Genomic DNA, 25,252 nt, shown 5'->3' with positions numbered 1-25,252 from the left:
AGTGTAATACTGCAGATGTATTACTGAGAACGATCACAAGATCTGCCACGACCGCTAGCACCCCCACGTTGTGTGACTTACAACATTGCAAAGAGGACAAGTACTAATATTTGGCTGCTGTCAATACAACATTGTGCAGTCCCTACTGCATGCAATGCACTAATATTTGACTGGGTATTCATGTCAGTCTCACTTTGGCTACACTTTTGGCTACACTTTTTGAATGTGTCCATACAGTGTATTGGGACCACTTTATAGTGGCGGTCCCATGGGGATTGTTCAAATAACTGAGCAGGTTTGAAAAATCAGTCGGGATGTGCAAGTGTATTCTATCTTCGGCTTGTCTCGGCTATGAGCTCTAGCAATGGTAACGCGAAGTCTGACCTAGGCCAAGACTAATGACGGCACACATTTTCAAATTTATATTTGTTCATTCCAAGGTACCCTAAACATTTTGACATCTTAACGTGGACAACTAAGAGCAAAAAGTACATCCCTTTCTTGGCTGCCGAAATTATTGACAACTGGCAAGGTTGTTACTGCACAATGAGAGATGAGTCCTCGTTATAAGAAGCAGCTGGCACAAATTTACTACACTTAAAAAACATTTGACATCTGTTTGTACATATTCTTTGCGCACCCATTTCAAGTTGTGCTTTGTCTTGGTCACATTCTAGCATCTAGAGTTACAAAAGCGGCCCCATTGGAGTCTAACTAAATCTAATCATTGCTGTTCCCACCGTATCTGTGGCAGAATAAACCACACTGCCACCTCTGTTATGACAGCTTGAAATTCCACTGTCCTATCATGTGGCTCAATAAAGTGGAGCTGCGTGTGCACAGCACTAGTGCAGTAAATTTCTCAGTTATCAGTACCCAGACATTGTGACTGAAGTGCATACAAGCAGTAAGCCAAGTTCGTTGGTTTCAACGTCCCAAAGCAACTCTATGAGAGACGACGTATTGGAGAGCTTTGGATGATTTTGATCTTTTAAGATGCATTTACCATGCAGAGTGCACAAGCTTTAGCTTTCGACTTCCATTGAAATGCAACCAGTGAAGAGAAAACTGGGCACAGGCAAAAACCAGATTTATGCACTAAGAGACAAGAAAGACAATGTTGCTACCAATATGGATACAATAGTTGGCTAAGGAATTTGAGATCGGTACACCAGCCGGGACAATCGGGACGATAATGTAAGAAGTAGTAGTAGCCCAGAGGACGTCCCACCAGTAACGACAGGGGAAGTAAAGAAAGCCTTGGAGGGAATGCAGAGGTAAAGCTGCTGGTGAGATAACGTCACATCTGTTCAAAGACCATTGGTGAACAGATTGTGTTTGAAAAACTGGCCACCCTGAATACAAAGTGTCTCTTGATGATGAGGGTACGAGAATCTTGTCATCTTAATTCATAAGGAAGGGGATGTCGAGGACTTGAAAATTTACAGGCCGATCAGCTTAATGTCCTTTGTTTACAAGCTATTCACAAAGGTAACAGCTAATAAAATTAGGGCCACCTTAGAATTCAATCAACGAAAGAACCAAGTAGGATTTCGTATGGGCTACTTGACAACACATCATTTTCACACTATCATTCTGGTATATCGATATAGCCAAGACCTACATATAGCCTTCGTAGATTACGGAAAACCATTTGCTTCGGTGAAAATCTCGGCAGTCATGCCAGCACTGCGAAATCATGGCAACGATGAACCATAGTAAAAATGCTGGAAGAAATCTATGGCTCCACAGCCACCATAGCGCCCCCTCAAAGAGGTTCTGCAACACTTTTGCAAGTAACTGCTTCATTAAAGCAGTTTATTGCCTCACGAATTGAGCGCCCCAAAATTCTTTAGAATCGGTCAAAGTGCGAGCGGAGCTTTGCTGCACGCTGTAATTGCTTTCTGTCTTCTCTTGTCCCGATGAGCGCGCTGGAAACTGAGCAGGGAGGGAATGTATGGAATGAAGATACATCACGGCCTTGAGCATCTTTTTTCATCGAACACGCCACTTGCTTTCAATGTGATCACAAGTGCGGGCATGTGGCGGCCTCCCGCGGCTGTCACAGTAACTATGCAGCTTACGATAGTAAAATCAGCCAATGGCCTGAAATTTGGGTATATGGCAGCATTTGCAGAAAGAAGCGTACTTTGAGAATTAATTGTAAATTCTAGACCGTGTGCTGCACCATGTTTGGCTCACGTGTTCTGAGGAGCCTCGACTAACGATCGGCAGCGTTTTCCGACCATGCTGAAAAAGTGTTGCTAAAATCCCAATAAAGAAGGCTGCAAGGCAGGGAGACACGGTGTTCTCAATGCTATTCACTTTGTGCTTACGGGAGGTTTTCAGGGCCCTAGATTGCAAAACGTTATATCCACAATGGAGAGCAGCTTAGTAAGCTGCTCAGGGGACAAATTTCAAATCGTGATTACTGATGGACAAGGAAAGCAGAATGGTAGGTCTGAAAATTAACATGCAGAAAACTATAAGTAATGTTCAACAGTCTCGAATAGTGATTTCTAGAACCGAATCGAATGGATATGACACCGAATACAAATTGAATATACTGTTGAAATAGTTTTCGAATAGTAAAGCAGCCATTTTCAAAGCAGCCCTAGAATGGCAATGTGACCATTTTCGAAACAGCCGTAGAATTCCAAAAAATTTTATTTGAAAGAAATATTCACAAGCAATAGAAAAGTAACGTTACTATTACTTTTAGCCGACAAAAAAATACCACAATTATGTAACTGCAAGCTAGTATACAATGGCAACTAGAGCCTTACAGGTGTTTTGTAACTGTAGGATTAAAAAACAGTAGGGACTACAGCATTCAAGGCGGCACTTTGTCAGCAGCTTTTAAATAAAACTGATATAGGAATATTAAACAATATTCATGAGTCACCATCATCATGAATGTCATGAAGATGGCGCCACTGGAGTTTTAAGCAAAAACTCCTTATGGTGTGATCAATATGGTCCCGTAAAACAGTGAGTTGCATGCATCTTGGTAATTTGAAGATTAAAACAAGAAACATTTCCCCTCTCTGATCCAACGTTTCATACCTTTGTGGTTATTTCATGGGTGCTTATTAAAAAAATATTCGATATTTTTAATATGCACTATTCAACTTGAGTACAGAATTGAATAGAACGCTATTCAATTTGCTATTAGAAATTTTCAAATATTCGCACACCCGTAGTAGCGAGGCACTGGAAGTGGTAAAGGAACTTGCTTACTTGGGACAGGTAGTGACCACAGAGCCAAACCATGAGACTGAAGTTAGAACAAGAATGGGGTGGAGAACATTTGGCAGGCACTTTCAAATCATGAATGGTAGTTGACCGCTATATCCTTCAGCTGCATCTTACCGGTACTTACCTATGGAGCCAAAACCTGGAGGCCTAAAAAGAAAGTTCACCTTAAATTGAGGACGACGCAGCGAGCCATGGAAAGAAACATGAGAGGCGTGGCCTTAAGGGACAATGAGAGAGCAGAGTGGGTCAGGGAAGATCAAGAAATGGGCAGGGCGTGTAGTGTGATGGCACGATAACCACTGGTCATTAAAGGGGCCCTGCAACACTCTTCTGAGTTATATTGGAATAGTCTGTTAGTGCACGACACTTGACAAATCACATGCTGCAAAAATATTCAGAATCCATCAAGTACGAGCGGAGTTTGTCGCATGCTCCTGATGCTTTCTCTCTCCTCTCGTACCAGCGAGCACACTGAAAGCTACGCAGGGAGGAAGATGCGGCCCTTTGTCATAACCTTGAGCATTTTCTTTTCTAATGTGCGGCTTACTTTCAGTGGGATCGCGAGCGCGCACGCTCACACATGGCGCCCACCGTAACTATGCAGTCCGCGATGCTCAAATCAGCCAACGGCTGTGGACTTGGGTATATGGTGCAGAAACTCTGTAGAGAGAAGAGGGAGCGATTTCTAGCAGACTTTGAGAACTAATTGTAAATTCCAGGCTCTGTGTAGCATTATATTATTCGGCTCGCATGGTCTCTGGAGCCTCGACTACCGATCAGCAGCATATTCTGACCATGCTGAAAAAGCGTTGCAGGGCTCCTTTAAAGGGACCAACAACTGCCCAGAATATGAAATGAGTTGACTGCACTGATGTAAAGATTGCCCGTTGCACTGACTCAAACCAACCCTGTTTTTTTCGTGAGAGATGGATTTATATTTTTATTTCTTAATTGAAAGTCTCGAAAAATGACCTGTGGCGCCTCTGGCGGCAAAAACATGAATGATCCGATGAAGACGGCCACGTGACCGTTGATTGCTGTACGCGGTCGAGGATTTTTTTATTAGTATTGAAATGTTGTTCGTTTCTTTATATTAAAAGGTATTACTTCATAATAATGTACATATAGGCCTGCATTAGTAGTGTGCATTAAAGTGGCGCTGCCTTCGTGCGACGTAATGGTCCTATGCTCGTCAGCGCGTCTTGAGCAACTTTTCAGCGTGCTCATGCAACCGTGCATGCAGTTTCCAGGCCGCTAAGATTTTGGAGCGACATAGTTTTGCTGCCTACACTTCATCTCAGAAACGACGCGCGCTGCTACTCGGTGCGGCCGTGCATATGCACGGTTACGTTTTCTATTACTTGGCTTGGCTCCTGTATCGAGAGAGTAACGACGCCGGGACAAGCCATCCATGACACAGGCGCAGGCAACCTTGGGCGCAGGCGCACACAATGCTGTACAAATACCTGGAAGGTGTATAAAGCCACACATCTCATTGTAACAGCTTGCTATTTTCAAAAATGGTTGGAAAGCTCAAAATAAAGGCGGTTTAGCATAGTTACAGTAACTCCTGCGAAAGCAGAACAACGACAGCTTTCACAAGGGCCAGCGGCATCGCTATCAATTCTCAGCGTTGCTGGAGCAAGCCTCCATGCGTGTTTGGAGCCTTTCAGATCGAAAAATACTGCTTATAGAACAACTACGTGCTTTTCGGATAAACCACTGCAGCTACAAACGCTATGAAGGGTGAGCTTCCTGTCGCGCCGTAATAAAGTGGGTCGAGAAAAATCAGTTGTCGGTCCCTTTAAGAGTAACAGACTGGATTCCACGAGAAGGCGAGTGTGCGAGGAGGTGGCAGAAAGTTAGGTGGGCAGATGAGATTAAGAAGTTTGCGGGAATAATGTGCTGCAGCAAGCACAGGACCGGTTTGATTGGTGAAACCAGAGAGAGACCTTTGCCCTGCCTAGTCAGGCTGATGATGATGATGACGACTGCGTCTTCCGAGTCTACAGCTGAGCACCGCAACTACTGAGCCCCCATGGAGACAGCAAGCAATGAGCTAAGCTGCTCAACACCTTCAATACTTGCAGCTTAAAGAATTAAAGGGCAAATTCTGGTTGTAGAAAAGGTTGTTATAATTGGTTGCTCAAATTTTTCACTGCACTCCAATCCTGCAAACATTTCAAATGAAGAAAAACAAATAGCCATCAAACAAAATGACTTTATGGTGCACTATGCTTAACAGGTGCTCACTCGCTTATAAGGTTTATTCTAGAAGCATAATGCAGTGAAGGTGTTTCAGTTAAAAACAATTACATGAGCGTGTATGCTAACTATTTGAATAGCAGACTAGAATGGCATGTAAGATGCCTGCACTTTAATTATACATTGCTAAGAAGCAAGTGAAGGAAATAAAACCAGGTGGCCGAGTGAGGGCAAGAGCTCATAATTTTTTCAGTCCACACTGCACTAAATGTGCTGGATAGCTGCCCTTGCAGTGGTAACCAAGGGAACAGATCTGGACGCTCATCCAGCACAACACAGTCTTCAGCAGAGGCCTCGTTTCTTCCTCCTGTTCCCTGGTGCCATCCTCTGATTGCTGGAGCTCCACTGCAGGGCACCTTGCTGTGCTGGTCCTTGCATTTCTGACTGCTGTGGTAGGTGGCACACCAGAGGGCACAAAACCACTACCCTCGAAAGCTGGTTTACTTGCAAGGTGTCCATCAGAAGCTGCAGGCCGTGTCAATCGGCTCCCCTAGTGCACAAAGAAAACCACTCACGTGAGAGAATATAGCACAGTAAAAAAAAGGCAGTTGACAATGGGTACTGTTATATGCCACATAGGCACTTTCAATTGATGCGTTGCTTGATCTGGATCTCCTTGATCATGATCATAGAATAACGTTTTCACCACAACTTTTGCCAAATATAAGGCGAGTGCTTCTAATTGCTTTAGGCCCACTTAACAGCACCTTTCGAACTCACCCAACTTGATACAGAATATTAGACTGCGTAGCACCAATCATTGCTGATAAAATAATTGACACCGAATAGGTGCAGTCATAGTATACACACAGGGGAGAAATCCTTGGGATAGAAGCGGGGATCGCGGATGATATGACAACAATGTCACGGATTAGCGAGTCAGTGCAGAAGGGCTGAGCCACTCGCTAATCCGTGATGTCGTTGTCACGTGATCCGCATCCCTGCTTCTTAAAATTCCACAGCCATATTTTAGATGTCAAGAAAAAGCTGTCTTATGGTATACGCATCCTCATTCGGTCTCGCCCTTTTTTTTCACGTCCCATTCTCTTGTCACTATACTACGCATTTATTCATTCTCACATCAACTACTGTATAACTACCTGGGGTACTACCTACAACACTCACCTCGCACCGTTACAGACTGTTCAAAACAAAGCAATTAAAATAGTCACTTCTAGTTCATATAACACCAATTCCAAACAACTATTCTATATCTACAACGTTCTTACAGTGCGCGATATGGTTAAGTATAATCTAGCCATATGGTTATTCAAGCATATCAATGAGGTATTTCCCATTTCCATCATCCCATCCTCCTCACTTCTCAATACCAACAACACTAGATTTGCTTTCCGCAAAAACTTCCATCTTACCGAAAGCCCGCACTAACTATGGCAAACAAACCGCTCATTTTAGCTCACTTTTCATATGGAATTCACTCCCATCCGTCCTAAAATCAATGAATGTACACTCGTTTGTAAAAGAATTAAAAAAGCTCTTTGTCAACCGATACAACAACACATAGCATTTCATTCTCATAGCCCCTAAAGCATGCTGTCGCATATTTTTTTCTTTTTTTGTTTGTTTTAAATACATCTTGTGTTTACATGTTTTCTTTGTATCATGAAATGTGCTTGATCACCTATACCATTATTATTATTGTAATTTTTTCCCTTCCTGTCGAAGCTATGTCTTATTTGTTTTCATGTTCATCATGTACAGGAGGTCCCAATTCAGTCTCCGACTACGGGACCTCCTTCTGTATACTGTCTGCAATAACTTTATTTCACAGTAACAATAAAATTTGAAATTGATTCTGATTCCCCTGGGGATTTCTCCCCCGATGAATACCCCGCGCCAGCCTCCGAGCACTGATAACTTAGTTTCAGTGCGACAAGATGAACATCAGGTGTATGGTGCCGTGTAGCTGCCTTTGGAATGTAGTTGTCATCTACCTTTGGAACATCATCATTAAAAATTGCAGATAAAAATGCTAGGCCTGTGCGGAACATGCAGCAGAGTAACAGTGAAAGCTGGAAGAGTGGCCTCTCTAGAGCCCATGTAAAGTCTCTTGAGGCAACTAATGCAAGTACACTTGCAGGGTATCCACTATGCCACAAATTATCATAATTTTAACGCGACAGTATTAAAGAGCTCGTTTTGCAGAAATTCCGGTGTCGGCGGCGGCATTGTTGGTTGTGAGCGAAAAATCACCGTTGTCTGTGAGCGAAAATTCGAGCTAGACGCAAATCGGGGAGTCTACCAACCAGGAAGCGAGAAAACCAGGAATTCTCAGGGATGTTGGATAGTCTGGAAATACTCGGGGAAAACTCAGGGAATTTGTGCTTCTATCAGGGAAAATTCGCTGTAACTTCACTGAAAGGGAACGAAATTCAGAGTGAGATTTTGTGAACGCATTTTTTAAATCACGCGCCGCAAGGCTGCTGCTGCGGGGAGTGGCAACTTCTAGGTGGTATTGGGAAAGGGCGCACCTCGATGCTGTCCCTGCCTTCGAAGCGATGGTGTTGGAGAGAAGCGTACTGATGCATGGCCTGCAGGAAGCATGGCACATTGCATTGCACACCCTCCTGTTGTTCAGGTGTTCTGTGACTACGCAGTGCAGTTCCGTATCCTGCACCACGCGTGCCGTGCGTTAGCGCCTGAAATGGTGGTTAGCTTATCGCCGCTTAAGTGAGTAAAAAGCATGAGTAGTCGCAGAGGTGGTAGAAGTAGATGTAACGAGCTCCCGGTTTTTTTGGAAGCGATCGTTTGGGATGCGGATGTCGCCGACAAGGCTGGTATCTTGCAAGCCATCCCGATTGGCGAGAAAAAAGACGCCGCCGCCTGTTGGCGGACATCAGAGAGCTCACTCTCTGTGATCCCGAGCTCCAAAGGAGCTATTCGCACTCTGAAGAATAGAATAAATTTCCAGGCGAGAGCAGTCTTTATTAACTGGCGCATGCACCGCGGAAGGTTGTATTTCTTTTTTTCGCTGAGGGCACTGCGGCAACAAGGTTTAGGCAGTCCACCAATATTTTTTTGGAGTTGCTTGCATGTTACCAGCCGCACCGCTGCCAGCTCATTATGTGAATGTTTTGTGACATAGCCGAATGACAAGACTTGTGTTGAACCAATGCATAGTGGTGACCGAAATTCGTGACGCCAGGACGGGTCGCGCTTGCTCGATTCGGCGCGCGATGTTGCTAAACAGAAAACGTGGCCATTCTAAACGAATGTGCCGTAATTCAAGTTGTCACCATGCTTTCATGCGATCTGAGACCACAGCTGACTTGCTTTCTTTTCATTGCGATAGCGCTTAGGTGGGCTCGGTGGCTGTGCCACTAGAGTGTCCACTAACCCGTTGCTATTCCCCATGCAGGTATTCACCGACACTATCATCCTGATGCTTCTTCGTGGCCCGGATGGCATCGCTTCAACACGCATGCCAATTCCGTCTACTTCATGGCATCACACAAGTGACAGTCCTGCGGCTATCGCAACGCATCTTGAAGCAACAGTTATCAACGCTTCGACTGGGCAGGCCGTATCGCCACTGCCGTCCCTGGTCCTCGGTCCAGCCTGGCCGGCACCATCTGCATCGACAGCCATCATCACGGCAGCTATAAAACCACCGGATCTGCGCCGCTCGCTTCGTGGGCTCGGTGGCTGTGCCGCTAGAGTGTCCACTAACCCGTTGCTATTCGCCATGCAGGTTCTCGACTGGGTGCCAGGATGTCTGTTTTAAAGTGCCTAGATAATGGCATTTGCGTTTGGCTCAAGGTCGCTTGAAGGCCGCCGACTGTGGGAACTAAAAGCATTTCAGGCTTAAAGACGAGACGGTCTGGCCTTGATCTATCGCGTACGGAACGCTTAAGAAAAGTGATTTCATGCGGAAAAGCACACCAAGATTGGGAATGGTCTACGAGCTGTCGTGGGGCACAACACATTTTATCCTTTAATTACACATGCCTGCATGCTCTGTATAATAACGAGTATTACAGTAGAACCCCGCTGTTACGTTCCTCACTGCTGCGTTTTCCCGGCTGTTACGTCGTTTTCCGCCGGTCCCGGCATAGCTCCCATAGGATACAATGTATTGGGAACCCCGCTGTTACATCGTAACTGTCGGACCGTTCCCGTATGATACGTCGCGAAGTGCGCTCGGAGCGGACTGAGTGACTACCGAAGAGAGCGGCCATGGTGCATTTTCACGCAGCTTGGCCTAGTTTGACCGTAATATTAGCCGCATGAGAGGCGCAAGCAACAGGATCTTTCAATTGATGCAAACAAAAGCATGGCCTTCAAGATTCGCATTGCAAAGATGGCGTCTATGACGTAATTGCTCGCAAAAGCAAGGCCTTCGAGATTTGCAATTACTATTGACAAAAGCATAGCCTTCGAGATTTGCATTGCACAAACATGGCGTCTATGACGTAATTGCTTGCGAAAGCAAGGCCTTCGAGATTGGCATTTACTGCCATCGCGTTGGAGTAGACTCATCATCATCGTTATTTGTCGGAGGACGGGAGGAGTTCGAGCTGGTTGGAGCTCGCATGGTCGTGCGCGCGGTTCACGGTCGGACTCGCCGCGCTGGTCGTGATTGCGTGTGCTTAGTTCTTTCATGCCTACAGCTGTTGGTGTTAATAAAAATCACATACACTAATTACATTTTGTGGATGAGGCCATCCCTAGCTCCGCGTTTCTATCCATCGACTAGATCGCGGCTGAGTGCGCCAATTTTCGTGCTGCTCGAAAGCATTGAAATAAAATTCTGTACCACTAAATATTTTGTCGTTTTTCCTGTTTCTCGGCTCTTACGTTTCCCGTCTCTTACGTTTATTTCCTACAGTCCCTTCAAAAACGTATCAGCGGGGTTCTACTGTAGTATGATCGCGCTGACTCTAAAAAAACTTTACTGGAAATCATTTTCACTTGTGAACAAGGTTCCCGTGTGGGAGCCGAAACATCTTTTTCTGTGTGTTTTAATTTTCATTTTGGTCGGCGCAGTGCCTCGGGGTTTTTTTTTTACCTTCACTATGGAAATCATTCAAAGCTGTCTGTGATGTTGAAAATAGAAACGCATGCCAGTTTTCTTGTGGTCTGTACTAGAGGTGTGCACGGGCTCCGGGTAGCCCGAAAGCCCGACCCGGCCCGCGGGCCGGGCTCGGGCGGGCCGACGTATTTTCACCTCGGGCCCGGGCCGGGCTCGGGCTACTTGGAGCTTTATCGGGCCGGGCTCGGGCCCGGCGCAAAGCCCGACTCAAGCCCGAAATATAGAGAATGAGCGGGAATTGTTTTCCAGCACACATGCAGCGCCATTTCTGCGACCGCCCTTTACCGCTTTTCCTTTCCATTCGCTACTTTAAACAAAAGGGGAGCACGTGAAGCACTGGCTCTCTTGCACTCCGACAAACAGAGAAGTAACACCACCTAAGCTAGTGACGGCGCTACGACTGTTCGCGTTAGATATGAGTGAAGATGCATGCGACGGCGACCCGACGTAGATCCCCTTCGTGCAAGCTGACGCTTGCATGGGCATACCCCATACACGTGACGGCTTTGGCGAGCGAACTCCATTGTTGCTGGCACGAGGCGGTCTACTTGTAATTTGTGATCTGTCTAATAGAGACTGTTCGTCGTGTGTCGTTTGATCATATTTGATATGCTCAGTAAAATGCCAAATTACCGGAAAACGATGTTTTGTTTTTGCAGCGAACCTTCAAAAAGCCGGGCCAGGCCGGGCCGGGCGGGCTCGCAGCCCTTTGCCGTCGGGCTCGGGCGGGCCTTCGACAAAGTCAGCGGGCCCGGGCCGGGCTCGGGCTCGGAAATACGGCCCGTGCACAGCTCTGGTCTGTACACCCATGCCCGCTTTACAAATCTCCGAAATTTTAAGGTCCCCAGGAAGGCATGTACCGTATTTTTTACGTGTCCCCAGGAAGGCATGTACTACCGTATTTTTTACGTATAACACAAAATATGCAGAACATTTGGAGCTAAAGCAGGAATGTGGCTTACATGCTAATTCCGGTGAGCAAGTTGGCTTGGCATACTATTCAGGTAAAGCAGGAAAGGCGGCTTCACGGCAATACACGGGGATTTTTTTCCTTGATTGTATTTTACCGCGGTTTGTAGTTGCGAGTGCAGCGAATATGCAAGGTGGGTTATACGCGAGAAAATGTGGTATGTACGTGTTTGTGAATGTTTCCTTACAACATAAGTTGGTATGTTGACCCAGGTCATATTTATGAGAAGTCCTAATAGTCAAACAAGTTCCTGAGGTCCCCCTTCGAGTGTGAATTATCAAGAGCTTGCTGCATGTAGCAAGCAGCCTTGGGTCACCTACCTGACAGCTAGCTGGGTCCACGTTCCTTAAGGCGCTGCAGCCGCTCGGACATCAATTTGCGTGCATAGTCGTACAGCTGCACATCCAAGTGGTTAAGCCTGCAACCCAAAGTTCCCCTGTTGAGTATGCCACATTTTGCGCGAAGACAATAACATCAGCCTTTCTTTTCTTACCCTGTAGTGGCTTGAAAGCACGGTAATCTTTGAACAACATAGCTGCAATACAGCTGAAAGGCTCTTGGCCCCCCTTTCCCCATAGTAAACAATGAATTTCACTTGCTTCATACTTACAAGGTGTGTTCAAAAAGTAGTGGAATGCCCCTGCCAGGCCCCTACCAAAGACGTAGAGGGCAGCAAAGGAACATGGAAAAGGCCAATTATGAAATGGCCTGCTTGAAACCTGCGCTTATATGGCTCGACACATTTGACTTGTAGCGAAGCCTTGGAACTGAATAATGGGTTGCACTCTCCAGCACCTTCTAGTGGGTCGTCCTTTTTGGCTTCTCCTGAAAGGACGCCGCTGGCGCTGAGAGTCCGTGCTGTGCCTTGACCGTCGCCACTGCGTATTATCGCTGAGTGCCGTCAAATAAACACCTTAACAAATTGGTGGAGAGTGCAGTGCTCCCATACAATGCCCCTGGAGCTTCAACCCCGTACCCTGCCATCTGCCATGCTCTCAATGTACAGCCGCCCGATTATTTAACCTGAGCAGGTTAAATAGTCGATAAGCGAGTCGATAAGCACTGTATAGCGGAGCGCAGTGGCGAAATGAACGAGAATACGCCCATGCATGCATGCTATGAGCAGTCCTGTGCAGATGTCTTCTGCTAGGCCGTTTCAAGAAACGGGCACCACCCCGGTTTTTTTTAGCACCTTTACCGTCATTCTTTTTTTTTTCTGAAAGCTGCCATCAATTACAAAGAAAAGGTCAGGTGGTCGCACTTGAGACCGATGGGATGTGATATACACCCACTGATCATACTACATGCATATCAGAGTTCTTTTTTTCTTTTCTCTTTTTCCTGTGGTTCACGCAGTATTTTCCTCAGACAAAAAGGATATCTGCTACTGCAAGCCAAAAACATAACAAAAAAGCAAGGACCAAAAATCAGGTGGGGTTGGGTCCGTTTCGCATAAGATCTAGGCAGATGAAAGCTGCACCAGACTGTTCACTGTGCTCATGTGCGTATTCTCGTTAATTTCGCCGCTGAGCTTCGTTATACGGCGCTTATCGACTCGGTGGTCGACGCTCGTGTGTTCAGGTTAAAAAATTGGGCAGCTGTACGTCGCCGATCACACAAATTGTGATGCCATTCTGCCCTTCTTCACCTACGCCTATAATACCGGCCCTCAGAGCACTACTGGTTTTTCACTCTTCTTATTGTATGGAAGGTGCCCGTCGCACACAATCGACACCATCCTTCCCTACAAGCCGGATCCATCTGAGTGTGTACCTATTTCTGACACAGCCAGGTTTGCTGAAGAGTGTCGAGAGCTTGCCAAGACCTTTACAACGCATGAACAAGGGTGGCAGAAGAGCATTCGTGATGGCACCACCGCTTCTGAGCCCACGTTCCTCCCTGGAGCGCTCGTACGGCTCTTGGTCCCTACCACTGCAACTGGCCTCTCTTCAAAACTACTGCCAAAATACGAAGACCCCTACCATGTCGTCGAGCGCACATCTCCGGTCAACTATCGATTGAACCCGTCGAACCATCTTTGGACATGCGCCGTCGAGGGCGTGACACTGTCAAGGTGGAGCGCCTCAAGGCCTACTATGACCCGCTCATAGCGACAAGCTGTTGGGTCACCGGGCAGCTCCCTTTTCGTACCCGGGGTAATTGTAGCGAGGCCTTGGAACTGACTAATGGGTTGCGCGCTCCAGCGCCTCCTAGTGGGTCATCCTCTTTGGCTTCTCCTGAAAGGACGCTGCTTGCACTGAGAGTCCGTGCTTTGCCTTGACTGTTCGCCACCACGTATTGTCGCTGAGTGCCGTCAAATAAACACCTTAACAGACTCCGGAAATGTAGCAGCCGGTGGTTTATCATCTTTTTGAATTAACCAGGTTGTCTGCTGTCGGAGAGCCACGAAGCAACCTCCATGCTTTGTTCTGCTTCTCACGGCACTTTGCGACATTCATCGTTCGACCATGGAACACATCATGTGCAAACTGTACCACTTTGCTTTGGGAATGCACTGAGATGCAAGAGATCAATAAAAAAAGGGCTGCAAAATATTTAGCAGCATCTATGCTTACAGCAGACATCTCGGCCGACGTCACGCGAGTTAGCCTTTGGTACTTTTTCTTATCGGCTGAGTCAACCTTCCACCAGGAGGCCTGCAGAGGAAGTTGATTTTGCCATATTGTATGGCCGTTCCTGTCGGAGAAATGCTGCTGCGGTGGTGTGGACAAACCAGCTTGCAGCAAGCCCCCCCGCCCCTTTTTTTATTGTCGCATGAGGCTGACGTCGCTCCGTCCAAGGTGAATTTTCAGGGTGGGTCACGCCAATTTACAGCAGCTTGGATAGGATTATGCCGGCCCTCAGAAGCCTTTGTTGAAAGGGTGCATACCAGGGGCCTCGGTTGCGCATCAGAGAGAAAGCAAACTTGTCGTAATAAATGGTGAGTTTAACACACACGCGACAGGGCTTAAAGTGCTGTACAATAAGCAATAATCATGTTGTAGCAAAACATTGTTTACTTTTGAAGACGCCTTGCAAAAAAAAAGTACCAATGGAATGTTATCGTTGGTGATCCTTCGAACATTGCCACGACAAGTCCACAACTAGGAATGGGCGAATATTCGGGGGCTTTGAATATTTGAATGAATATTACAGTATTCGAATTCACTTCGACACGAATTTAGGTTATTTGAAAGTTGGAAGTATTCAAAATGAACGGATATATACACACAAGGCTAGCATAAATGATTAATTTGTTTTGAAAAGGCTGCCCTTTCAGAGCTATTACATGTACGCACATGAAACATATATGAAAAGAGCCACAAACTCACCATGTTTTTATTATGTATTCCAAGTGGCAGCACAAGGTCACGTGCAGTTGTGACAATTGAGATTCTTTAAAGGTGAATGTTTTCTGTGCAGTGTCACAAACAAAGATGTATTGGCACCTTTCTTTGCTAAGCAAACTGTGGCTGGTAAATGTCGCGTTGCAGTTGTGGTTGTTCTCGCAACTCAGTGTCGACTTCAGGAATTTCGTCTTCCAACAAGACCGGGCACCCCTCATTGGCACATCATCCCAGTTCATGACTACCTAAACAATGAAATTCTGCATTGCTGGATTGAGCGTATAGGCGACCTAGCTCTGTTCCCTAACCTCCCAGATCCCCCGATTTAACGCCCCGCAACTTCTTCCGAGGCGGATACATTAAGGACCTTGCTTTCATACCCCGCTACTGCAATCATTAGTCGAGCTCATCAGTGCTGCAGTGCAGACAATTGACTATGCTACCAAATGTACGGAATGAGCTCGATTATCGTCTGGACGTGTGTCGTGTCACAAAAGCGGCACATACCGAGTACTTGTAGAGGGTGTATGAACTTGATGAATTTTTTGTTCTTTTCACATATCTTTCATGTGTGTACGTGTAATACTTTTGAAAATACATAGCCTTTTGAAAACGAACGAGTCATTTATTTTGTATATTTGAGAGCATATAACCCACCTGTGAAAGTGATTTCACTGCAGCATGGAGGTGCTATGCCATTAAGCCACCCATCCAGAGAAAATGTACATATTACCTTCACCTCAATAAATTATTCTTTAAGTTTAAAAGTGCGTTACAAGGGCTTATATGCTCTAAGTATGGTAATTTTTAAAACCTACCTAACTCATTGTATCAGTAATAACTTGCACCTACTGCTATACAAATCTGGCTACGATTCAAAGTTAATTGGGTCATGACAAAAATGCTCACTTTTTCTTAATATACACATTTCTATCTGAAATTTTCAGTCAAATCCCTCTCCGTAAGCATTGAGCCGCCAAGAAATTGGAAGCAGGTGCATACCTGCGCACAGCCTCGAGGTCTTCAGGTGGCACACGCCCCTGGGCAGCAGTACTGCGTGTTTCATTGAGCTGCTCGAAAGGGCGCACAAAGTGAAGGCCGAAGGTAGCCTCGAAGAGCTGCTGTGAAAGGTGCTGCTCCTCCGTCAAGCCAAAGAAGGCTGTGTGGCGCAAGTTCTTTCGTGCACTGGCCAGCAGCAGCAGGTCACGCTCGTGCTCACTCATGCCCGAACGATTGTAGCAGCCAACCAAGGTCAGGTCGGCCAGCATGCGCGTCTGACGGTTCACTGCCAGGTTCGATGGGCATGCCAGGAACTCCTACACATAACCACCACACCTAGTGTCATCAGCAGCTAACTGCAATTTGACTGAAACTTTGAGAGTAGGCAAGTAATTCCTACAATAACAGCCTAATAATGCTAAACTTGATAACCTTTCTGCACAGGTGTCATTGCACACCGCCAAGCTGACACACTCCATATCTGAGTCGAGACCACAATACCTGGGATGACCTTCTGCCAAATGTTACATTTGCATACAGCACTGCTATTAAAGGAACTCCTGAGTTCACTCCTTTCCAGTTGCTCTACAGCCGCAATGATCATGCTTGATGCCTTGATCTGGCCGACATTACTATCAGTATGAATTTATTCGGCTTGCTGACAGGGCTTAAAAGTTTGCATGTGAGCAAATTCAGGAACAGCAACGCGAATCCTCGACGTGTAACACTTGCCAGTGAGGTTATGTACTAACCCGGCAATCATGTGCGAGTGTGGGCCTTTTTCACCAATAGGGCAGTGTGGAAAAGTTTCTGCATCGCTACTTCGGTCCTTATAGAATTTGGTGTGTCCTCAGCGGTGGCAGTTGTGAAGTTGTCCCTGAATACAGTCAACTGTTGATTTTTTGGACATGCTTGGAAGTTTGAACGCTTTTGCAGCATCGCTACAAGTCCCATAGACGTCAGCGTATAATGATGTCAGAAATTTCGGACGCTTAAACTTTTCAGCATCCAATTTTTCAGACCTTCTGCCCAAACTGCTGGTCCGAAACGGCATAAATTGAAGCCCCCACTTCTGCCGTGTCTATCATCACCTATGTTTGAACCAACAATTTCGCGAGTCGATCTATATGTGGCCGTAGCAGAGTACGAAAGGCAGCTTTGCCGCAATGCCAAAGTGTGATGGTGTGAAGCATATAGAAAAATCTGAAGAGACCACTGTCACGGCTAATTGCGCTGATATCTTTACAGATAAGCACCGGAAATGCACGGAGGCGTGATGGCGGCAGGTGACAAATGCGCCAGTACGGCTTAATCGCTGACGACCCATATGATAAGCATCTTCAGCTAACTGCTTGGTAGTGCATGTGGCCTAGAGCAGTTGTACGTGTACTGTACGCATTTAAAAGGCGATAACCCAAACACGCCGCGCTGCCATTCATGCTGCCTTTGTGCAAGACCGCCAAGAGCACTGCGTACACGTTGCTTTCACAAACGAAAGCAGCTCACCATCGCCGTGCCCGTGTGCCGTCAGCGCCCGTGTGCCGTCAGGAACATAGGCATAACGAACACTTCCAAGGCAAACACGTGTGTACGACACAGCCAGCGCCCCTGCAGTGACGCCATGACCTTAGTAGGCGACATGCTGCACACAACTAGGAGCGATTGGTTTCACGCGGCAGCAGATGCGGCTTGGCAGCAGAGATTTTGGCGCAGTAGCGCATCGGGGAAAGCCGGACGACTCCGCTTTTGTCCAGACTTGTCCGCTCTTTGGCCACAGCCTTTGTGTTTGGCGTCAATGATGCTCCACGAGAGAGAGCCGTAATTTTTTTCGCGCTTTGCTGGCATCCGCGGCACTCATCACGAGATGCAGATTTGCACTTGGCGGTTGGCACGTATTTAAGCGGGGTACACAGCAGGTAGTGAATGTATCCATGAGAGCGTGGGCGCGCGCGCCAAAATGCCTAATTATACTGGCAGGCATTGAAGCTGTTTCGGACGTGGCTGCAGTGATTTGACCAGTTGAGTGGAATAAAGTATGAATTTCTTTTGGACTGCCCCAATTTTCGGACAATTTCGCGGCGGTCCCTATGATGTCCGAAAAATTAGATGTTGACTGTATATGGCTATATGGTCGCTTCATTTGCAGCGGATGGATGTCATGCATGCCTCCAGGATTAAGCCGTGCTTTAAAGTGTTCAGAAGCAATCTCGTTGGTAAGAATCCAGTTTTTATTGCGATAGCAATTATATGGACATTCTCGGCTGGTTTTGCCGTCAGCGTTGCCGTCGTGTTCCGTATATGTATATAAAAGCCACGAAGAAAAATAATTCAGAAATACTTTCCGATGCGTGGACTTGAACGGGCGACCTCTCGCTCCGCAGCGCGTGGCGTCAGATGGTTAGGCCACGAGGAGCACCGTATTTCAGCATGCTAACGGCGAGCTATTTATATACACCATTTACTTCAGCGTGCTTTCTTGCTCACCAGCGAGATAGCGCGAAGTGTGCAAGGGGCGCGCTTTAAAGGTCATCGACCCGCTCGTAGCGTTGCGCGCCTCCGTGCACTTTGCCCTACAGGGCGTGGTCACCTGCGTGCGCGTTTGTCTCGTGGAGGGAGGAGGGCGGGGTTGTATGTCTTGTGCTTGCACCGCGATGTCCGCGCTGAAGTTACAGAGCATACGAAGGTCACTTCGCTCGCTGCAGCGGCCGTGTTTGTGAAACGAGCACGCTGTTCAAACAGAAATAAGTAACAACTGTGACACTTGATAGTTTGCGCTCACCCTGTGTGTGTTCTTTTCGTGCGTCCTTTGCGCTTGAGCGACGCGCTAGAAACTTCAAGCTGCTTTCCGTTCTTCGCGTTACATTTCAATTTGTTGCTATCGCATACATTGCTTCGCCGTTGCGGCTAAACTGTGACTTTTTTACCTGTCTCTTTTAATAGGCTATATATGCATTTGTGCAAGCGCAATAAAAGCTTTGTTGACATTAAGTGCCCGTGGTCGTGTGTTCTTCCCTTGTCCGTGTCTAAATTAGTGCTATATTTTCAGACGAAGCCACGCTTTCTAAAAGGTTCAGCACCGAAACGTACACCACAGACAAAGTAGTGAAAAGGACGAGCTGTTGTTTATTACAGCAGCAACACTCAAATGCATACATCTTACACACGTGATCACATCTGCACCTGTCCATGCAAGAGAGCGATAAAAACAAACTTATCTGGAAATGAAGCCAAAATATGAAAGCGCTAGTGAACTTCATTGAGACACTGCTTTCTGGAAGGGGGCATAATGCCATAAACATAACAGCGTGTTCTGTATTGCACTTTACTGTAGCTGGCATTGCCCCTGAAGTGTGGACAATGAATTCAGAAAGCAGATTTACCTGGAAGGTGACATCTCTCCAGTCGGTGCCATTGAAGCAGAGGGGCAGCTCGTCGGCAGTAGGGGCCCGACCTCCGCACAAGTGGCGGGAACCCCGCCAAGTGGCACCACGTTGTACATGCCGGAACTCACTCAAGAAACGGGCTACAGGTTCCCGCAGGAGGGTCACATAGAAGTACCTGCAAGTCCATCCATCCGTCACTGCTACCTTTCTAAGCACATACCTTACTGCTTCGCACAAGGTTTTATTCTACGAGCTACAAACTGATGCTGCACATAACACCTAAAAAGCTTTTTAAAGGAGCACTGATACAAAATTTTTAAGGCGCGATAACTTGTGGGATAGATCTTTGTGGACATACACGCATCTACAAAATATCAACAGCTAATATAGCCTGAAAATATTTAAAGTAAGTTTGAAAGTACGTGTCGCGCAACTGCATGCGGCAGCTTTCTTGATGCAGTGGGACACTCCATGTAGATAGGGTATCACCGCAAATTTTGCTCCTTGATCAAATTGCTGCGGGGTAGTCGAAAATCACCGCAGCTCCCTTAGGATGACTTGCGCTAAACCAGATTCGCTAAACCGTCGTCAATCGCTGGACTTGTTGAGAGAAGCTTGTTGCAACTTCGTGGGAGCGGGATCTAATTAAGGCATTTTTCATTGCAGACAGGGCAATGGCACGCTTGACGAGCTTGGAATGGTGAGACATGAATGGAAGACTACCCTTCTCTGAGTGGGGCACATAGTTCCAGCACGTGTGCACAGCACCGAAGTGCAACATGAGGTCAAGAAAACGCAATTGACCATTAGCGGGGAGCTCCTTGGTGAATGAGAACCCGGGAAAGCACATAGAGAAGTGGGCAAAAATCTTGTCAATATTTCCACTCTGGTCTTTTTAGGAGTCGTCCGGAACAGCACCACAAAATCATCCACATACCTGAAGGTCCTCACCACGCCAAACCGCCCGATGCCCTCTTGTAGCTTCTTGTCATAACACACTAGGAGCAGGTCACTTAGGATCGGGGCTATGCAGACGCCATTACGCGGAACGTAAGGACATCGTCTTGTTTGATGACGGTTGAGGAAATGTAGAGCTGCAGCAGATCCATGAGCCTGGCGACTCTTGTGCGAACCACGTTCTGAAAACGGGCTGCACCGTACACTTTGATACCTTCATGGACAGTGTCAGCGAGAGCTGCCTGGAGAAGTGAATAAAAAGTGTCAAGCGTGCCATTGCGCTGTCTGCAATGAAAAATGCCTTAATTACATCCTGTTCCCACCAAGCTGGAACAAGCTTCTCTAAACAAGTCCAGCGATTGACAACTGCAGGCTTTCCTGAACAGCTTCTATCTGGTTTAGCGGAAGTCATCCTAAGGGAGCTGCGGCGATTTTCGACTACACCCCAGCACTTTGACCAAGGAGTGAAATTTGTGGTGATACCCTATCTACATGGAGTGTCCCACCGCATCAAGAAAGCTGCCGCACACGCCAGTGTAAACGGCACCTATTCGGCACCCATGAAACTCAGTTCGCTGTGCAGGAGAGTAAACAACTCAAGTCCTTCAAGTCAGGAGTGCAAGAAGAATCATGTCATCCACTTCGTCCCGTGCAGGGTGGGTGTTGTCTACGAGGTTCCCACATGCCGCGGCGGCAACTACAGTGGTCAGACTAGCCGCTGTGTGAACGATCGCCTGTGTGAACATTCCAACAATATTAGAACCAAAACAGGTAGCAATCTGGCAATACATTGTGCCGCATGTGGATGCACTCCAATCTTTCACAAGATGCGCATCGTGCGCCGGTATCGTGATAATCGTGCCCGCGAAATGTATGAGGCCTTCGCCATCCATGTGACAGGTCACTCTAGTATCAGCTCCCCTTCTATCACACTAACTGACAAAGAGATTAACTATCTTCGCAGTTGAGCGTTCCACGCTTCGTTGACAAAGCACGGCAGGTGCGCATGTGCTAGGAAAATCCTCTCCCTTCCCTCCGTCTTTTCCATGTTCCAGAAGCGCATATATTTGCACCACGAAAATAAACACATTTGTTGGTAGTCAGCGCTAGTCCTCTTTCATCTGTCTCGTCCTTGTAGTTTTCGCGCAGTTCTTTACTATGATTGCCAAGCTTGCATGTGTACACCAATTTTCCAAAACATTAACATATTGGGCAAGAGCAGAGATTCCACAGCCCGGGAATTGAAGGAGGCTTTATATCTTTGAAATCAATGCCTGCATAAGCGACACGTTCATTTCTTTATTGGATAGTGAGTTGAAATTTTTGCCTGCCTTGTTATATTCTGTGAATTTGTGACAATGTGTCCGCCTTTACGTGTGCATGTCTGTGCACACGTATATATTGTAGAGTGACGAAAAAGAAACGTCAGTTGAAAGTTTGTGCACATCCGTGTCTGTCTTAGTGTGACTGTGTTTATCATTTCGCACATACCAGTTTTCCTTAAAGTATGAACCAACTCGCCCAGCTACAAGTTTTATTGATGCCTACACTGCTAGCCCAGATGCTGATCTTGTGTTCCAGCACAACCTTGCGCCAGTGCACACTGCAAAGATGTTGAAAGCGCACTCGTCGGTTCTCTCGATCACATCTGCAAAAGTATATGGGGGAGCACAAATGAAGCCATGGCATTTATTCGGCGACTGCAGACGAGCTATGGGTACCTGTTTGCCAAGAGCACCTTCTAGAGCAAATAAGTTGTGCCACACCTATACTGTCTCCTAGAATCACAGCAGTGGTTAGTGCAAAAGAGAATATGACAAAATTAGCTCTCTGGGTGTTTCAATATTTTGTGAAAAGTGGCCACTTTAAAAGAAGGAACATTTGTGTTTGTCAGCCTCTTTTCTGGATTGTGCCTAAAAGAACCCGGAAGAAAAACGGAAAAAAAACTAAGTAACAATTTCCAGCTAAGATAGCACTGAACGTCAGGGACACATCGTTTGAAATCAATTTTGGATAGTCATTGTGCGGGCACCACCGAGAGCGAAAAAACGGCTAGCACTGGACGACAAGCGAGCGCTCCGATGACGTGATTCGCGCGAAGCTGCTCTCGCTGCGCATGCGGACATATGCTGTATATGCTAGCTTTAAGTAGCATAAGGAGCCAATCCATATACAGTAACTCTACGCGCATATGTAGTACAAAAGACCCCGCGCTCAAAAAGATCGCGACTGTATACGTGTTTTGGTTGCGTGAATGTGTGCGTGTAAGTGAAACCACTAGTCTCCTTCGATATCCACATCTGGCGCTCAACGATAGTTGTTGCTGTGCGTACAGATTTTCGCACAGCAACAGGTTTAAAACAAGGAGCGCTCGCGCCCGTGTCTTTCCGTGTGCTCGTAAGATGAGCACCGACGTAGAAATTACCGGCGCTTGGCGGGTGCCTTCTCGGCGCGATCCATGGCGTGGTCGACGCAGGCGGTCAGCTCGGTCCAGTCGGCGTGCAGGCCACACTTCCAGCCGGTCGAGTAGCGGCTGAAGAGCCACGAGCGCTGGCCGCCCGCTGACGGGGGCCGGGCACATCGGCAGCGCTTGCGGCCGCGCAGGCACTGGCACGGCCGCTCCAGGGCCAGGTCACGCACCAGGTGCCGGCCGAACACGGTGCCGCCCGTCTTCTGGATGTGCAGGAACACCATGACGTCCGAACCGCGCATGTCGAACTCGAAATCGTCGCGCAGCATGTCTTCGAAGGAGAGCTTGCTGGGCCGACCCTCGCGCGTCACGAAACGCGGGGGACCCAACCCCGCGCGGCCGACACTCATCGCACGGTGGCTGGGCAGCCGCGGGAAGAGGTAAGCTGCCACCACAAGCACGAACACGACGAGTGCGCAAAGCAAGGCGCGGACCATGCTCGCGCACTCATCGCGGCACGCACGCACGTAGTACGCTCAGCAGAGTGGCTGCAGAGCTACAGGTTGAACATGGGCGTAGAAGGCACGCCTTCGCTAGCAGCACAAGAGCTGTCAGAGCTGTCGCGTCTTCAAGGGCCCGGATTGGCTCGCAAAATACCGAAGCCACGGAAGCCTGCCGAAGCGACTGAAAAGATGCTGAAAAGCACGGAGAAAGGAAAGAACTCGGGGAGGGCCCAGCCTCCTTGACTAGATGCCCGCCGCGTCGCTCGCGACGGCGGTTCCCTCAGTTCCCCACAAATCCGTGAGGCGGCGCTCGTTGCCTGGGACAGGTAACGAGCGCTAGCAGCACCACAACGGACGCGTTGTGGTGCTGCTAGAGGACGGACGTGTTTTTCGTGGGCTCCGGAATGACAGCGTCAGATAAGTGCTTTTTTTTTTTTTTGCATGATTCGAGCTTGTTTCTTTAGTTAAGCCACTAGATTGCAGCTTAATAGAGCTTACAACTTTGTGCTGTTGGTACAAAGTGGTGTGACAGTCGCTTCGGGTGTTTTTTTTTTAATATTTGTTTTTTTGGCCACCACGTGGCTGAAAGGTGCTTTGAAGTGTAACATACTTGCGGAGTTTTGTGATATCATTTGGCTTTAAGTGTATCTAATCTGCCGCGTGAATGCTCTATAGCCATGGTCAAAAAGACCGTAAAGTGTTCAGGATGCGGAATGGGGCGGAAAATAGAGGTTTGTGAGGATGAGACGACAGAGAGAGCTGACGCCAAGTGTAAGCAATGCGAGTTAGAGGCGAAGATGGAAATAATGATGGCCGCCCAGAATGAGCTCAAGGCGAGAATCTCCGAGCTGGAGAAAGCGGTAGCGACAGAGCGGGAAAAAACGATGGCTATGGCGGAAAGGCTTAAGTCAGCCGAGGAGGGATTGGCAAAGGTAGCCATGCCAGCAAAGGTAGCCATGCCAGCAAATGTAGCCACGGGGAACAGGGAAGCAGGCGACAGCGGGAAAAAATGGGGCATCGACCCCCACAGTGGTAGGCGCGAAGGGGGAAACAGGTTTGGAAAAGACAGGTGCAAGGGACACAGGACCCACCTTCCGCGAAGTAGTCTTGGGAACGGGAGGGGACAAAACAACAGCAGTAGCACGCGCTAGTAACAGGTGCAGTGGCCAGGTGCGGGAGAGTCCACCAGAAAAGTCGGATCACGTGATAATCGCCGGGGACTCGAATTTAGCTACATGCGCAGAAGCAGTCAAGGAAAGGGTGAGAGGCGACAAACGAGTTTTAATAGGAAAGTTCCCGGGCCATAGGCTGGGATCAGTGATGAGACAAGCTAACGCAAAACTCGCAGCTAAGTCTAATGGACGTAACCTCGTGATAATCGCGGGAGGTCTAAACGACGTCTTGAGTAACGAATCAGCCGAACTAGGGACCACATTGGCGAAAGGGGTCGATGACATGCGCGCCATTTCCCCTCAGGTGCAGATAGTGGTATGCACAATACCGGAGGTACCGGTGCGTGACGGCAACCTGCAAAGAGCGGTTGTCGACGCAAACAGAGAGATATGGCAGATGAGTCGAGAGAAAGGTTTTGAGGTAGTGGAAATAAACAGAGAGGTGCACAGGTGGGTGGTTTTCGAAGAGACGGAATACACTTCGATAGGAGGCTTGGCCATGAGGTGGGTTGGCGTCTTGCAGGACGCGCAGTAGCTTTTTTGGGGGGCACGCGGGCCCTTCGGTGCCCATGGTAGCTTGTAATGAGGAAAACAACCAGGGGGACTCTTTGACAGGTAGTATAGCGAAAAAACAGAGAAAAGGTAAAAGAAGGGAGAAGGCGCGTGTTGCAATTAGTTACATTAACATGCAGGGTGGCAGAAAAAAGGCAAAATGGTTAGAGATTGAGGGACAGGTAAACAAGGAACAGATAGGTGTTTATGCGGTTACAGAAACACACCTTAGAGACTTGGAGAGCCACCACATATTGAAAATTATGTTTGGGAAGGATGTAACAAGATCACATCAGAAAGGAGAGGTGGGGGGGTGGAATATGCTAATTCATAGCAGAACAAAATGGGAGAGAGTGAAACAAACGTGTTCAGAGCACATGTGG

General features: G+C 47.5%; 1 protein-coding gene across 1 annotated transcript; it reads right to left on the bottom strand.

Annotated features, from left to right (window-relative positions):
* Positions 1-5,369: 5,369 nt before the first annotated feature.
* LOC119386552 (heparan-sulfate 6-O-sulfotransferase 3-B) lies at positions 5,370-23,412 on the bottom strand. The gene is made up of 5 exons (XM_037653833.1): positions 22,658-23,412; positions 19,273-19,450; positions 15,896-16,209; positions 11,867-11,964; positions 5,370-6,013 (listed from the first exon to the last, which is right to left on the bottom strand). The coding sequence occupies exons 1-4, from the start codon at positions 23,137-23,139 to the stop codon at positions 11,874-11,876; spliced, it is 1,065 nt and encodes a 354-aa protein (XP_037509761.1). The 5' UTR covers positions 23,140-23,412; the 3' UTR covers positions 5,370-6,013; positions 11,867-11,873.
* Between the last annotated feature and the right edge of the window lie 1,840 nt (positions 23,413-25,252).

This window comes from Rhipicephalus sanguineus, chromosome 3 (genome assembly GCF_013339695.2).
Source record: "Rhipicephalus sanguineus isolate Rsan-2018 chromosome 3, BIME_Rsan_1.4, whole genome shotgun sequence".
Taxonomy (NCBI): domain Eukaryota; kingdom Metazoa; phylum Arthropoda; class Arachnida; order Ixodida; family Ixodidae; genus Rhipicephalus; species Rhipicephalus sanguineus.
The sequence above is the reverse complement of the archived record's forward strand: the minus strand, read 5'-3'. Positions and strand labels throughout refer to the sequence as shown.

What these genes read in the sequence shown, in the direction of transcription:
- LOC119386552 (XM_037653833.1), bottom strand. Translation starts at nt 23,139, where the DNA reads ATGGTCCGCGCCTTGCTTTGCGCACTCGTCGTGTTCGTGCTTGTGGTG. An exon ending in AAGGCACCCGCCAAGCGCCG is followed by an intron (nt 19,451 to 22,657) that starts GTAATTTCTACG and finishes ATGGACTTGCAG; the next exon opens with GTACTTCTATGTGACCCTCC. An exon ending in GACCTCGAGGCTGTGCGCAG is followed by an intron (nt 11,965 to 15,895) that starts GTATGCACCTGC and finishes TTTGGGTTGCAG; the next exon opens with GCTTAACCACTTGGATGTGC.